The sequence below is a fragment of the Populus euphratica genome, unplaced genomic scaffold, assembly GCF_000495115.2.
Source record: "Populus euphratica unplaced genomic scaffold, PopEup_1.0 scaffold134.1, whole genome shotgun sequence".
NCBI lineage: Eukaryota > Viridiplantae > Streptophyta > Magnoliopsida > Malpighiales > Salicaceae > Populus > Populus euphratica.
In genome coordinates, this window is record NW_011500021.1 from 487,095 (window position 1) to 502,426 (window position 15,332).

General features: G+C 34.7%; 2 protein-coding genes and 1 long non-coding RNA gene across 5 annotated transcripts; 2 read left to right on the forward strand and 1 right to left on the reverse strand.

Moving 5' to 3' along the window:
- The first annotated feature begins 1,272 nt into the window (after nucleotides 1-1,272).
- LOC105141915 (palmitoyl-protein thioesterase 1-like) lies at nucleotides 1,273-9,920 on the forward strand. Of its 3 annotated transcripts, none has more exons than XM_011049308.1 (13): nucleotides 1,273-1,307; nucleotides 1,699-1,837; nucleotides 2,760-2,844; nucleotides 3,204-3,255; nucleotides 3,343-3,363; nucleotides 3,454-3,507; nucleotides 5,319-5,369; nucleotides 5,576-5,638; nucleotides 8,048-8,113; nucleotides 8,254-8,292; nucleotides 8,567-8,689; nucleotides 8,827-8,919; nucleotides 9,186-9,920. In XM_011049308.1, exons 2-13 carry the CDS (start codon nucleotides 1,741-1,743, stop codon nucleotides 9,540-9,542), a joined length of 1,101 nt encoding a protein of 366 aa, XP_011047610.1. In that variant the 5' UTR covers nucleotides 1,273-1,307; nucleotides 1,699-1,740; the 3' UTR covers nucleotides 9,543-9,920. The 3 variants fall into 3 exon arrangements, with proteins under 3 accessions (XP_011047610.1, XP_011047609.1, XP_011047611.1); XM_011049309.1 differs by lacking the exon at nucleotides 1,273-1,307 and adding an exon at nucleotides 1,631-1,636 and having other exon boundaries at nucleotides 1,703-1,837; XM_011049307.1 differs by lacking the exon at nucleotides 1,273-1,307 and having other exon boundaries at nucleotides 1,440-1,837.
- Nucleotides 9,921-10,490: 570 nt separating this feature from the next.
- On the reverse strand, nucleotides 10,491-14,209 carry LOC105141917 (putative dual specificity protein phosphatase DSP8). Its single transcript, XM_011049311.1, has 6 exons — nucleotides 13,457-14,209; nucleotides 12,363-12,485; nucleotides 11,800-11,893; nucleotides 11,613-11,695; nucleotides 11,440-11,529; nucleotides 10,491-11,088 (listed from the first exon to the last, which is right to left on the reverse strand). Exons 1-6 carry the CDS (start codon nucleotides 13,679-13,681, stop codon nucleotides 10,699-10,701), a joined length of 1,005 nt encoding a protein of 334 aa, XP_011047613.1. The 5' UTR covers nucleotides 13,682-14,209; the 3' UTR covers nucleotides 10,491-10,698.
- LOC105141916 (uncharacterized) lies at nucleotides 12,492-13,188 on the forward strand. The gene is made up of 2 exons (XR_845478.1): nucleotides 12,492-12,707; nucleotides 12,765-13,188. It is a non-coding gene; the product is annotated as an uncharacterized LOC105141916 (long non-coding RNA).
- Nucleotides 14,210-15,332: the final 1,123 nt, after the last annotated feature.

Below are 15,332 nucleotides of genomic sequence, written 5' to 3' on the forward strand. Positions count from 1 at the left end.
CTGAAGACCAATGACTCTCTGCTGGATACGATCATCTGTCTACATTCCTTGTTCTCCACTTGTTGCCCTGTTTCCAGGAACAATGACTTTCTTTGATACCAAGAAAATAGAAAAATCCATGACTGATAGAAGACTGACTGTCAACTTAAAATGAAACTATCAAACTAAAACATGTAGATTCTGGAAGTCCCATCTGTCATGGACAACTAACGTTACTTAGTTAATGTTTAGGAGTCGGACAAAGATTATATTTTAAAATGTTTTTTTATTTAAAAATATATTAAAATAATATTTTTTAAATTTATTTTTAATATCAATACCTCAAAATTATTAAAAATTTCAAAAAAAATCAATTTTTTTTAAAACACAATTTAACGTAAACCTTATTTGAATACACTATTTTATTTTCGGAGATTTAGGCCTCAACTTGGTAGTTATCATATTGCATTTCAAGTTTAATAGTTTGATTATATTTGTATTTTAAAAAAATTATTTTTTTGTTTTAAATTAAAAAAAATTAGTATTTTTAGATTTTTTTTAATATACTAATATCAAAAATAAAATTTTAAAAAATAAAAAAATATTTTAATACATTTTCCAATAAAAAAAATCATTATAACAACAACAAACATAATTTAAACTTCTAAGATACTCGTAGACTCCTCGAGACGTAAGTTAACAGGCCATGGAAGGAAGAGTGGTAGGTAACCACAAACAAATAACATGAAAATTAATATTACCAATTACAATAAAAAAAATCATTATAACAACAACAAACATAATTGAAGCTTCTAAGGATACTCTTAGACTCCTCGAGACGTCAGTTAACAGACCATGGAAGGCAGAGTGGTAGGTAACCATAATTCTTGCTAATTGCTCTCCACAAAATAACTATGCCAAAGAAATAACATGAAAATTAATATTACCAATTAGGCAATTATTTGTATTTTTTTTTTTCGACTTCACACCAAGAAGCATTTATAAGACTGCTCCCCACATGAGTGCCACCAGCCTAGTAGATAATGAGTTGAAAAAATGACATCTTTTCACGTACGCTACGCTTTCAGTATTCACGCTTGTTTTTTCCTGCCAACCCATAAAACACCACCAAGGCCCATGGGCCCCATAAACAGAGAAAAAATGTGATATGCAATTTCGCTCCTTTAGTTTATCAAAACTAACTGATTAGTCCCTATATTATAACAATAATTAAAAAACCCCTAAATAGAACTTATCATTCACAATTCAGTATCTACGAATCACATCCTCCCATCTTACCTGTCTCCTTTCTTTCTTCTATTTTTTTTTTGTTTTTAAAAATAATTAATTGTAATATACTTACATGGAGTAAAGGACTAATTAATAGCTCCATTAAACTAAAAGTAGTAAAAAAAAAAAACACAGTCTGTTTTTATTTTTATTATCCAATAGGTAAGTCTAATTGGCGACATCGAGAAGCAAAGACAACAAACGAACAAGCGGAGATTATTATTTGATCAGATCGATTGTCCAAATAAATGCCACTGCCAGAGTCATGAGTGTTTTTATTGCCTCCATGTTTATAGCTTTCATCCACCAATCATAGAGACCTCCACTTCAAATTCTGCTTCTCCTATAATTTCTACTTGTTTCAAAAGTTGCTGGAGCAGCTCAAAAATCCAACACACCATTCTCTTCTCCTCTTTTCTCTGCTAGAAAAAAGAAACGTGTTACTACCATCACGAACACAAAATCCCAATCATGGCTTTTCTCTTCCCTTATTTTGCCTTTCTCTTTGTTGTTTTTGTTTTTGTTATTGACCCAGTTGCACATTCCTTACCCTTTATAGTTCTTCATGGTAATCATCTCCTTTTCTCTTCCAAAGTTTTTGCCTTTTTTTTATTTGATTTTTTTTACTGATCTGTTCAAATATTTGGCACTTTTCTCTTTCTAGGTGTGTGTATTTAGTCAGATAAAAGCTGATTATGGAATTCTTTGGAATCTGATTTTGTCCATCTGTAGAAAGTATTGTTGTGCTTCTCTGTAGTTTACTATTAAAGCGAGTTGTACTGTTTTGTTTACGAGAAGATATTTTTTTTTTTTTATGAATGAGAAGATGGTTATAGCGTGATGTTATTACTAGGTTTGGAAATTGGCCTTGAGCAGTGGCATTAAATTTGTGTTTTGATATGTTGCCTACACAACAACACGGTTTCTATTAATCTGTTTTATGAAGAATTTGAAATAAAAAAGATGAGCTTTCTGTGGGTATTTAACATAAGCTGCGGATTAGGAGGAGGATAATGGAGAATATAGCCTGAAGATTTAAAAGTGGAATTGTTTCTTAGCAACTTAACATGCTCTTGCATGCTCTTTTATTTTACTTAATAGGGAGAATTTTAAAAATGAACTTATCCTTTGTTTGCATAGCACGAAAAATCATGATATGCATGTGAATATGTTGTGTGTTGGAGGTTAAATTCTGTCTAGAATATTGCGCAAAGCTTGTCTAGAATATAAAATACATAATATTTAGAAATATTTGGATGTTTTGCAGATTTTAGACGAACAAACTGTTTCATGTGATTTATTTGTCCTTAATGCAGAATCTAAAATTAGATGAATGCTTTTGTTTCATTCTGATTTTTTCCCCTCAGCATCTTAAATTTTGTCGAAGGGAACGTAATTGTGGATACTATAGTTCCATTAAATTCTATTCGCTTTTATATTTTTGTGCTTTTGCGATTCATTCTTTTATTCTTTTCTTCCTTTTATGGCAGGTATTGGAGATCAATGCAAGAATCGAGGAGTAAAACAATTCACTGAGGAACTCACGAACTTTTCTGGTTCTCCAGGATATTGCTTGTATGCTTATCTACTTTCCTGTCTTTGTTGCGTTTAAATCATCCTAATATGTATTTTCTACTTGTCTAAATCGTTGCTTGCTATTTAAACACTGGATTTTATTGAAGTTTTCACTGAGAATGTGATCCTGCAAAATTCTTATGTGAAGCGTTCTTAATCTTCAGTGTGCTAAAATATGAGTTTCAATATCGTCCAAGGCAAGCCTTAAGAATTTTAATCTCTCTCTCTCCCTCTCTCTCTCTCTTCATTTTATTCTTATATATATCATGAAAATTAATGTGGACCTCATAAATGAAATGGTCCTGTTAATTTTTAGTTCAAATGTGGTTCCATTACATCAATTGCTTTCCTTTGTGCAGAGAAATCGGGGATGGAACATGGGATTCCTGGTTTATGCCTCTTGAGGAACAGGTAAACTTAGTGAAAATACTACCTAGCCTATCATTTTGATATAGCATTTCTCACTCTCTTACAATTTGATATGTATCGTGTTTGCAGACAGAAATTGTTTGTGACAAGGTGGGAGAGCTATGTGGTAATTATGGTTAACTTATTTGTTTTATCTTTTAGTGCTTGTGTGACCATAACAATTTGTTGCTATGCCTACAGGTCAAAAAAATGAAAGAACTGAGCAAGGGCTATAGCATAGTTGGTCTTTCCCAGGTAATTTATAGTTATTGTATTATTTCCACGTTGCACATATTTGTTTTAATGCATCCTCTCTGTTGATGTTTATTTTGTTTACATGGTTAAAATGGTAACTTGTTTTATTTCAGCATACCCTTAGATCTATTGATCCTTTTTCTTACATGACCTGATTACTGTTTCATACTGTTGGAAACTGGTAATAAGATTGTGATCATGAACAGTCTTACAAAGCTGTAAAGGCAAATCATTTACATTTTAATCCCAAGTCAGAACATGATATTGAGAGTGAAGTGCACATGTATATGAATGAGTGCACACACGTGTATTAAATATAAATATATAAGGTACTAAGGTCTCCTCATCTTTGATATCCAACTATTGATATGAAGGTTACCTAAAGAAAGAGAGAGAGAGAAATCAATATCATCTCTTCGTCTAAGTAATTTCACAAGTCAGTACACGTGATCCAAGGCATGGGGTTATGCAACCCTCTCATTTAAAATGTTCATTTTTATTTGAGAATTTATTAATGCATCCCATTGCCTCTTAATTAAACTTGTCAGTTGTGCAAAGTCCATGGCAGGATCTAGCAATGCCATTCCATGTTTCTCTAGAAAGAGGTTGTGTTTAGCTAAGAGAAAGGCTTTCCTTTCGATTGTTGACTAAAATGAAAGAATCAGTGCTGGTCGCTTTGATTGTAAATGCTGGATGCAACATCAATCTTTCATTTCAACATAAGTAAATTTATACAAATAGAACTTGTCATACATTTTCATACATTTTCCCCTGTCAGATAATTAATATATTCTCTACTTAAAAAGTATGATACTGGGACTTCTCTCCTTCTTGGTGGGGCAGAGATCTAAGGAGCCAAGTGCCAAGAAGCTGACCTCCCTCTTATTCCTTTAGTACATGCAGTTTGAATCACATAAATCCCCTCAATGCCTTCATCCTTCTCATTTCATTCTGCTAGTTATTCTCACTTCCATCAGCTGTTTATGATGGGGTACCGATTTTTTTAAGAGCAAAGGGTATGAGAAAAGGAAGAGATGAAGAAATTACAGTCAGGCAAGAGAGAGAAGGAGAAGATAGAACTAGAGAGCGAGTTGTATATCCTTGACTGAACATTCTATTTAAGTGACCCACATATTTGTAGGCATTAGTCCAATTTTGCGTCAACATCAAATAATGCTCCTGCCAAAACTAACTAATACCTTCTAGCTAACCAACTCCACAAGATTGTGCCACCTGTCAACTTTCAACAGCATCAGTTTTAACCATTTGCTTCATGCCATCTGTCACTCCAGAATTTGTTTAACTTTAACCTGCAATAGTTTACCATAGAACTGAATGCTCTGTCCAATAAATCATGTTGAAGCTTTTTGTTGAGACATCTTAAGTTTTTCTACGTGTCCAGAATGGTTTGCATTTATAGTTGTTCTTGTAATGAGTGAAATGGATAGCTAATTTCAGCTACTGGCCAACTTATTTGAGCTTCTTGTGGAACTGTATTGAGGTGATGTTGCTATAAGGTCCATAACTTGGGAGGATATGGCCGTTTGTTGTTGCAATAGTGTATTTGTGCCAATCACAGACAATTTTTTTTTAGGAAAAAGGATGTTTATGGTATTTTCCAGGAAAATGGATGAGTAAATACATAAAAAAGTCCAGAAGAATGGCTGTCTAATCTGCATGTATTAAATTTACAATTTAGACTTTGTTGTGGCTTTAAAAAATTATGGCTTTTATACCTGATTTTGATGGTTAGACTACTTTCGTGTAAGGTTCTCATTCCTTTTCTTTTCCTTTCCCCTCTGGTTTAACAGGGCAACTTAATTGGTCGAGGTGTGGTAGAGTTTTGTGATGGTGGACCTCCTGTAAGCACAACCACTATCTGAACTTCTTTAACTCTCCCCTTTGGAAATACTATTACTGTCTTCCATAGTTCCTTTTATTACTGCACTGAGAAGTATTGTGTTAGGGTGATCAATACTTCGACAGATCAATTTTCCACATGACATTCTAGAAGTATTTTGTAAAAATACATTTTTGAATAACAAATAACTTGTCTTTCTCCAAACAGGTTAAGAATTTCATTTCTTTAGGGGGACCACATGCCGGGACCGCCTCTGTTCCTCTTTGTGGGGTAAGCGCTTTCATGGTTTAGCTTTGTTTGTACTTCATCTAGATTTCTATGCGAACACTTAGAAATGCCTTAGCAGGGCTTAATGGGGGAAAATACTTTTGAGAGTCAGCTTTAAAACTACTGAAAAATTCATAAAAGCCCTTTAAATTATCTATACTATGTTTGAGATGGAAAGTGGAAGCAGGTTCAGCAAATGCCCTTGCTTCAAATTGCATGTTACATCTTCAATTCTTATGATGAAAAAAATGTTGTGCATGGGCTTGTTTCAAGCTGCAAATACCCACCACCTTAACTGCATATAAAATTGACTTGCATGGTGCAAAAACTCGATGTCGTTATAAAATATCATTAAACTTTCTAAACAGACAAAGTCAAATTTATGCAAAAATCTTTTGTTAAAAAGCTTGGCTGTCGGCCTTCTATTTGGTAGTTGGTAGGAAGAGTGCATGGTGATGGGACACTATCCTATGCTATTGAAAATTAAAAGGTCCTTCTGACTTAAATACTTGTAGATATTCATTTTCATAGATAGGAGATCTAAAGTTTCATACTAACAGAAGATTAATTGCAACTTGCAAGGTTTTTTTTTTATATATAGTAATTCACAAATAGTAAGTAATTCACAAATGGCATGGTGTTGAAGCACAAATTTTTGAAGTTGAGATTCAGAGGTTGAATTTGAGGTATGGAGGTTCATACTTAATGCATAGGGATATATAATTTAAAGAACAAAGGAGTCCTGGCTGTTTAGTTGTTTTGTTTGGTTGAGTTTTGGGGAATCTCGCAAGTGAACTGAAAAATATGGTTTCCTTGTAAATGGTACTGAACAGTTTCATCTAAGTGAGTACCAAAACCAACCAAAGAACTTAAGTTTGATCATGGATTTATTTTGTTTTCTGGACTGATTGAAATCCAAAACTTTTAATCAAATCAATTAACACTTGAAGCATGCTGTACTTTCCAAACATGAACCCATGCCTGTGTTGTTCATACTAGCATATAAAACATTAAGGGAATGACATTTATTAAAGATTGTCTCTTATCTGTCTAACCTGCCTTTGATTTGAGGCTTCTCCACACATAAGCTGACAGGAGGTCTTCTTTCAATTTTAAAGTGGAAGCTTGCCTCCTCTTATCTTAATTGGTCAATGCATGACCTGTGAAGTTTGTCACCCATATTAACCATATAAGAAAAGGGGAGGCCTTGCATCCTCTTTAAAAATTGAGGGAAGGCTTCTTATGATCTTATAAGTGAGAGATTATTCACATCAACCAAAATAAACCAACCAAAGAACTTAAGTTTGGTCATGGTTTTATTTTATTTTCTGGACTGAATGAAATCTAAAACTTTTAATCAACTCAATTAACACTTGAAGTATGCTGTACTTTCCAAGCATGAACACATGCTTGTGCTGTTCATACTGCCCTTGAAGATTGTCTTTTATTGAAGATTGTCTCTTATCTGTCTAACCTGCCCTTGATTTAAGGCTTCTCCACATACAAGTTGACAGGAGATCTTCTTTCATTTTTTGAAGTAGTGGCCTGCCTACTCGTATCTTATTTGGTCAATGCAGGACTTGTGAAGTTTGTTACCCATATTGACCATATAAGAAAAGAGGAGGCCATGCATCCTCTTTAAAAATGGAGGGAAGGCTTCTTATGATCTTATATGTGAGAGTATTCACATCAAAATATATAGAGGAGGTTGTGGTCCACATTATAAATGATGATGGATTCTTAAGTTTTGTCTATTTTAGTAGGCCCGAATGAGTTCACCATCTTACTCTTTAAGATAACACCATTAAGTTAATTCTTTTTTGTGATCTCAGACCAAATTACCATAACATCTATAATTTTTTGTAGCAAAATTGCGATTGGTTATTACAGTTTTGGAGTTTCAAAATTAAACCAGACCATAAGGGTAGGCTACAGTTTATAAATCAAAACCATATCAAATAACCAAAATGCGTCTTTTCGGTTAAGCATTTGGTTCTAACCAAATGATCCACATCCTTACAAAGATGTTGTGCTGAAGATAGAGTTGTGGGTTGAGGAATAAAATTATAGAGCAAAAGGGAAAGATAGGAGGTTGAAATCAAGTTCATAGATGGCACTGAAACTTAGCGGTATGGGGTTTTTTGCACAATATACAGAGTTAAAAACGCAGTAATATGGACTTGAACCATGAAGGTGTGGAATTGACATCCTGTAGAGAGAAGAAAATAAGATTGGACGTCCTTACCTTGGACATACATTTAAGAAGGTATCATTATGGTTTACTAATATATATTAGATCTTCTGAACTCCGCTCTTGGAAAGCACCTATAATAAAGATTGCTTTGCTCCTTTCTTGTTAGTTTCTTTCTCTGGGTTCTTATTAATATGTTTAAAGTGACTCTGGTTCTGCAGTCTGGCATTTTTTGCAAACTTGCTGATGCCTTAATTAAGTCCAAGATCTATAGCGACTATGTCCAGGTATGCATCTGTCTCTTTGTTTTCTTTAACTTTTGCAGGACCAATTAAGAGAATTTTTTTTTTTCCTGCTTTCAAATATCATTCTCATTCAAATATCCCTGAAAATGCTTGACAAGTTATATTGACATGTGGAATTGCAGGCTCACCTGGCTCCCAGTGGCTATCTTAAATTTCCTAATGTGAGTACCATGCCCTATTATACAGGTTCTTTTGACTGCAGGATCTCTCTGTAATCAATTTCTTCAAGAAACCTATATGATTGTGTAATACCACAAAAATCTGTAGCCTGCTTTGGTCAATTCATTATTGGTTTATGGATTTTCTTTTCTTTTCTTGGAGTGTGTTGTCATCAAATTACTCTTGCCATTATAGATAGGTTTTGTTGTGTGTTTTATACTAACTGGGCAATGATAGCTCAACATCTTAATATGAGAATTATTTCTTAATTGCCAGGATATTCCACACTACATGGAGAAATGTAGGTTTCTTCCAAAGCTTAACAATGAAATTCCTGAGGAAAGGAACACAACTTACAAGGAAAGATTCAGTAGCTTGCAGAATTTGGTGCTTATTATGGTGAGAAGAATTTCCTTTTTTTCTTATCAAAACATCACCTGGTCCTCTTGGCAATTTTATTTGTTATTTTGACAGTTGGTGCAATTCTAATTGTTGCACTTTTTTTCTTTTGCTATATTTTGTTTGAATTTCAACAGTTTGAAAATGACAATGTTTTGATACCTAAGGAGACCTCTTGGTTTGGATATTATCCAGATGGGGCTTTCAAGCCAATTGTCCCGGCAAATCAGGTACAATGTTTGTTTTGAAATAAATTTTCAAATCCAAATCTGTTTTCTGGCAGATTTCTGCATGTTAAATTTGTTAACTGGGTATGCATGGCCATACTAATCTCACTGTGCTTGATTGGAATTTTTTTTTTTTTAGGAAATAGCACAACTTGCCTGGATCTATTTTTAACTTTTTTTTTCCTTGTGAATTATAAGTTGCTCTGTTAAGAAAAATATATTCGAGCAGGAGCTTAGCCATCTTAACCTCTATTTTGATCTTCTCGCAGACAGCGCTTTACACTGAAGACTGGATTGGTCTCAAGGCCTTAGACGAGGCTGGAAGAGTTCATTTCGTTAATGTGTCAGGAGGTCATCTTGGAATCTCTGAGAGTGATATGAAAAAACATGTTGTGCCTTTCTTAGTGGATGAAGCTTCAGTGGAAAAGTACAGTAATGCTAGGGCGCATGGACTTCCACGGACAAGCACACAAAACTACCATAGAAAACAAGTTGCGGGCAGCTTTATTGACGAAACATCAAATGAAAGGATACTCGATGGATCATCATCTTATCAGTGGCCATCCTCAGTAAAAAACTTTTTCAGGGAACTAGTGGGTCTTGCTGAGGAGAATGATTCAGATTGATCTATGAATTGGATGGAATGTGAAAACCTACAGTAATTTGTGCATGACAGTTGATGGGATTCATCAACACCGCTAAGTAAAAAATAGTCCACTCTGCTTTAGCTTTGCTATACCAAAGCAATTATGATCAAATCCCTTGGATCCCAGCCCCTCCGTGAAGCTCCGGGATTTGGTATGTAATGTTATGATGAAAACAAGGATTACGACTTTACACAGCAACTGTTGGTATAATTGGCATCTTAAGATTCACTATTGTGTACTACTGCATCTGCTAGTCATAAGGGCATGAAATCCACGTTGTCCGTGAAACACATTTGTACATGAGTGCAATAAGAACATTTGCGAGTTAAAATTGTTCTAACACGTCATTCAAACTCGAAAAACATGTCCAATCAGTCATTTACTTCCATGTTTTCCCAATCTGCTCAGTAGCCAATTGAAGCCTGCTATGATCCTGTTCCATCCCTAATCTACTCGTGTAATCTTGTGCCATTCCTAATGTACTCATGCTGGTTTCGCCCTTCTCAGCAATTTCGAGGCTCTACAGTGGTATGATCACGACTTTTAAATGTAAACTCCATGACCACATCCAACTCCGTCGTCCCGCCCTGCCTAACACAATCCCTTCTCAACAGAATTTGTTAAACCTGCGAGAGCCTTTATACAAAGAATCTTAGAAACACTCTTGATTCCCATCCCATCAAGAACGAATTTCTTAAAAACTATTTGGTATTGAATTCTACAAGGATTCCATCCTGGCCCAAATTCATGTGTCTTTAATTAGAGACGAGTGTCTCGATGGCTCGCCATTTGCTAGTCCAGGCTGTTATGGTCCCCCAATTGATGCTTTCCTTGGCTAGGAGGCTGACTCGGTGAGCCAGTTCACAACTTGCTGGTCCAGGTTTAACATAAAAAAGAGTGCAAATTGCACCACAGCATGAAAGCATATTCTTCCACGAACTGCACCATCATTAAATTGAGCATTTTGCTCGTGTTTCTTACATTTGACTTGAGACTAAGAACAGCTCGATTTATAAGGGGTGAGAAAAGAACCGAAGTTCTTTCCTGCCTAATTGAACATTATTTCACTTTATATACGGGGAAATTTAAAAAAGAAAAAGACCTTGTCAAACTTGTATGCAATTTCAGCAGCTATTCAATACACATGAATGTCAACACTGATAGCTCCCAGGTGATCTGCCATGATTGAGCAGCTGTTCTTCCTGTTTAATTGCTCCCCAACAATCTTCTGGTGAGTCTGGCAGCGGAGCCAGAGGCAGGATATTCTTTCCAGAGCTGCCTGACTAGCAACTCGAACCCGGCAGACCACACTTAGATCAGCCCATATCTCACTTCCCACAGGCCCAGATTCAAGATTTGGTTTGTATCCATCAAGATCTGCTTCTGTAACAACAACTACAGAGCCATCATCAAAAGGCACCAGATCCTGCAAAAGTGCTTGCTTTGGAGTTCCCAAAACTACATCAGTCATTTTGATGTTGTGATCACTAGTGTTCACCTTTAGATGATAATATTCCTGAACAGCCTGCATTTGCAACCAACAGCTAGTAACTAATCAAGGACATGCAAGAACCTTGTTAGAAAATGTCTAGGAAATTCCATAGAGTATTTCAAGGCTTTGGGATGAAAAAAAAAAATAGCTAGGCAAAAATAGCATCAATTTTTCCTCTTAGTTTCCTTGGTTATGGTAAATTAGGAGGACTAAAAAATACATTTCATAAAAGAGTGCATGCCAGACAGTTCTAACTGTCAAAATCTTTTGTACTCAGTTTCACGAAGTTTGGTAAAATCCAGGGGGGAAAACTACAATTTACATAAGAAATTCACAACTTCTTAAACTAAATCACAGGGAAAACGAGGCCCAGCCTAAGCATACCTTCCATTGAGCAGATGCTAGAAGCACTCTTGGTCGGATTGACCTCAAATATTTATATGCAGCCTCAGGTGTCATCTGCTTGTGGTGCACCTGCATATTAAAACAAAACTTTAGAGCAGGTGCAAGGAAATAAAACACCTATAAGAAGTTGAATTTCAAATTGGATTAATGACCAGGTAGCATATAACAATGGTTGTGCTGCGTCCCCGGCCAGCTTTGCAATGAACATAAGTAGTTTGTCCAAATGATACATTTTCTTCAAAGGAAAAACAAACATAAGCAGCATCAGAATCACAGGAATAATAATTTCACCTGTATGTAAAATATTTTGGTGTTTCACAAAACACAATTAAATCTCACCATGAATGAATGCTACAGCTTTGCTTATATCATTCAAGGACGGAGCAAAGCAGTAGTCTCTTGTAGGAAGCACCAGATGGTCAATGCCATAAGCCTGCCAACATTTTTCATAAGTAAATTCCAAAGGTAGGCACTTCAAAAAATGGAATTTAATATAAATAAATGTCAAACAATGATCGTATTGACAAGATATAGAAACAGAACAATTAAACTAAATGCAACCACTGGGCAGACAATGCAGCCAAAAATACGAAGTGGAAAACTGAATCCAGAGATCATTTCGATTCCATTAGTAATGACGATTCAGAATATCACACATTGATCAATCAAAGAGATATTCAACAACTAAAAGAAAGATCGATTCTTTGGGATCCTTCCTCTCTTCAAACGGAACGAACAGAGATAGAATCATCCCAAAGCAGACGACTGTTTGATGTACATGTGCAGACTATCCATGTAACATGAATCAGCTGTCTGCTGATCTTACCAGCTCATAAAAATAGGAACTATTCACACACACTCTCCTACCTGAAAGGGTGAGGGGAGAGAGTGAAAGCACTTACATGGTATAAAGAAGTTGGTACCAAAGTCTCATACGGTTCGTTCAGTGTTATCACTCCACCAACACCAAGCCCCTTTAGGCATGGAACATCAGAAGGCAATGGAACAGCACCTAACAATATAAACTGCAAATAAATATATTAGAAAACGAAAGAAATTGGGAAGGCCACTTGATATGAAATTCATTACATAAAGGCCCAATACTGCAAAAGTCTTCAGACAGCTCCAAGAATCTTAAGCTCAGAGAATATGAGCTAATACACCATGTACTACTGACATGTACTATTTGCAGACACATCATGCAAAAACAATAGGAGATAAAAAAAAATAGAATACTACGTTCACAGGTGGTCGTGCAAAAACAATAGGAGATAAAAAAGAAAAATAGAATACTACGTTCACAGGTGGTCTATGAGCAAAAGCTGCAACCTTTGCTCGCAAAGTAAGAATATCGAAAGAAAATGCTCTTAATAAACCTTAATGCAAGTTCACATTTTACAAGCTTGCAGAACTAATGATAAAAGTTCCAGATTGGAGTGGCTCCTCACTCCCATCAACAGGTCAGTGCCCTAGTAAGTTTAAAAGCACAGCAGAAACAAGTGTGCTTGGAAATTTAAACGTTAAAAGAAAGCAGTAATAAAGTGAGCAAAAGAAAAGGGAATGAAAAACTCCCCAAAATATCGTTACTTGCTTAAAGACAACTGCTTCCTTCACAAAAGTTATTCATGTTAGAAGCACAATCTCCTATCCTAAACTCGTTCTTCCTTCACTTAATCTACACAGACATCAAAACTCAACCAAAAACAGAAACTACCACACAAACAGAACCAAAAAAAAAGCTGATTGACATCAAAACACGTGGCAACTATGTCAAATCCACCCACCCACCTACAAGGGTCTGTAACATAAAACAAAAACACCAAGAACAAATCAAATTTCAAACTTCGAACACCCCAAAACCATTCTCCACACATAAAGGCAAAAAACCCACATACAAGTCATCCACACAAGCCATATTAGACCAAGAAAGAAAACAAATAACTTCAAAAACAGCTTAAAAAATCATCTATACAAGCATGAAACAGAAAAATTATACCTCATGGACTCTATCCCACCAGCGAAACTCAGCCTGGACCTTGTTCCTAACAACATTATAAAGCAAAGTCGGGTAAAACAAAGCCCGAGCTCCGACTCCAATAAAAACCCGCTTCGCATCCCACACAATAACACCTTCACTCTCCTCCTTAGCACTTCCTAAACACAATTCCTTCCCCCCCTCCCCTCTTTCCAACTCACCTCCACTCAATTCCTCAATTATCATTATATCCCCAAATTCGGACACCAGATCAATCGCAATCAAAATCACAGCCAAATCCCTAAGGAACCCTAATTAAAATTATCTCTGTATACCTGTGCGAACCGATGGGTATTTACACAATAGTTGACCAAAATGAAATCCTCACATCAGTTAAAATGAAAAAAAAAAACACCCTAAGCTAAAGGCTTTTACAGCGATTAAAGATATAGAGATTGATTTTAATAGAATCGATTGATTTCGAAATGATTGAATTGGGGTTTCTAGGTGAAATCACCATCGTTAGAGAAAAGAAAACGAAAAAAAGGGGTTCAACAGGACGGTAAAATCCAGGTGGTGTGATCTGATGAAAAATATGATCGATTTGATTTTGTGAAAAAAAAAATGGAAATCCTAGCCTTAACCCAAGATTGCCTGGATTCTACTCTTTCGCTCTTTTTTCTCAATATACAAACTTTGAAAGAGAGAGAGTGTGAGAGAGTGGTAGTCAAGGCCAACGAGATTTCGAGAGATTGGGATTGTGGAGGAAGCTTAGGTTGACGAGCGGGTGATAAACACGGGTGACACGTGTTGAGGGTGGATGTGGCCTTTGGGTAAAAGTTGGGTAGGTGTACTGTAATCATAAATTATTACGATTACAGTGCGGTGTCTTATAAATATATGACATGCTCATTTTGATAATTGTTCAGAAACAATTTTCTTATTATTATTAAAATGGTGCTGTTTTAAAAATTTTAGAAAAAAACTTCAAATAATGTAGCGTCAAGGATTTTAGAAAAAAGTCAAAGTTAAGGTTTATTTAGATTGAAATTGTAAGCTTACTTTTGATTAAAAATAATCAGCTCATGTATTACTTTTAAAGTTTTAAAATAGAAGTGCTAGAGTCGCTCCAACAGACGAGCCAAATAAAAAATTAAAAATATTTTATTATTTTTTTTTGTTCATATCCCAATAAATAAGTTAAATAAATAGTTATTTTTGCTATTTGTTTTATTAACAGTCATTTCTGCATTTAACTGTAGAAATGGCTAAAACAATAGCTGTTAACCAACGGCTATTTTTATAGCCATTGGCCAATAATTTTTTTTTAAAATATAAAAAAAATCTTTTATAAATACATGAAGAAAAAATTTATAGTTTTAAATTTTTGTATTGTGCCTCATCCTTCTCTCAAATTTAAAAAAAAAAAAAACAAGAATCAATTATTCTCCGGTTGATTATTAACATCGGTTGTGTTAATTAGTTGAAATTAAAAGGTATGCTTGTTTAAAAGCTTTTTCTATTTTCTCTTTTATATTTCTTGATTTTTTAAACCTTTTGTTGTTAATTTCATATTTGTGATGATTTTTATTTCTTTATTATTTTATGTTTTTAATATAGGTTAAGGAAGATAATTTTTATTTATGTTGTTATCTTTGATAAAATTAAGAGGAATTAATAAAGGTAGTTGATATTGATAAAAATATAGAGTGACATATTTAAAATTTATTTTTTATTATCTATTTTAATTTGAGGTCAATTATATTTAGTATTGTTGAAAATATAATTAAACTAGTATATCAATCCTCTTTAGTTCCAAAAAATGATCAAATTGTTATGTTGGAACAAGTAGAAGGCAATGCTTATTATTAATTCATATGTATGGAAACTACAAAAC

What these genes read in the sequence shown, in the direction of transcription:
- LOC105141915 (XM_011049308.1), top strand. Translation starts at nt 1,741, where the DNA reads ATGGCTTTTCTCTTCCCTTATTTTGCCTTTCTCTTTGTTGTTTTTGTT. An exon ending in CAGAAATTGTTTGTGACAAG is followed by an intron (nt 3,364 to 3,453) that starts GTGGGAGAGCTA and finishes CTATGCCTACAG; the next exon opens with GTCAAAAAAATGAAAGAACT. An exon ending in GCATAGTTGGTCTTTCCCAG is followed by an intron (nt 3,508 to 5,318) that starts GTAATTTATAGT and finishes CTGGTTTAACAG; the next exon opens with GGCAACTTAATTGGTCGAGG.
- LOC105141917 (XM_011049311.1), bottom strand. Translation starts at nt 13,681, where the DNA reads ATGATAATTGAGGAATTGAGTGGAGGTGAGTTGGAAAGAGGGGAGGGG. An exon ending in TACCAACTTCTTTATACCAT is followed by an intron (nt 11,894 to 12,362) that starts GTAAGTGCTTTC and finishes AAATGTTGGCAG; the next exon opens with GCTTATGGCATTGACCATCT. An exon ending in CCATTGTTATATGCTACCTG is followed by an intron (nt 11,530 to 11,612) that starts GTCATTAATCCA and finishes TTTAATATGCAG; the next exon opens with GTGCACCACAAGCAGATGAC.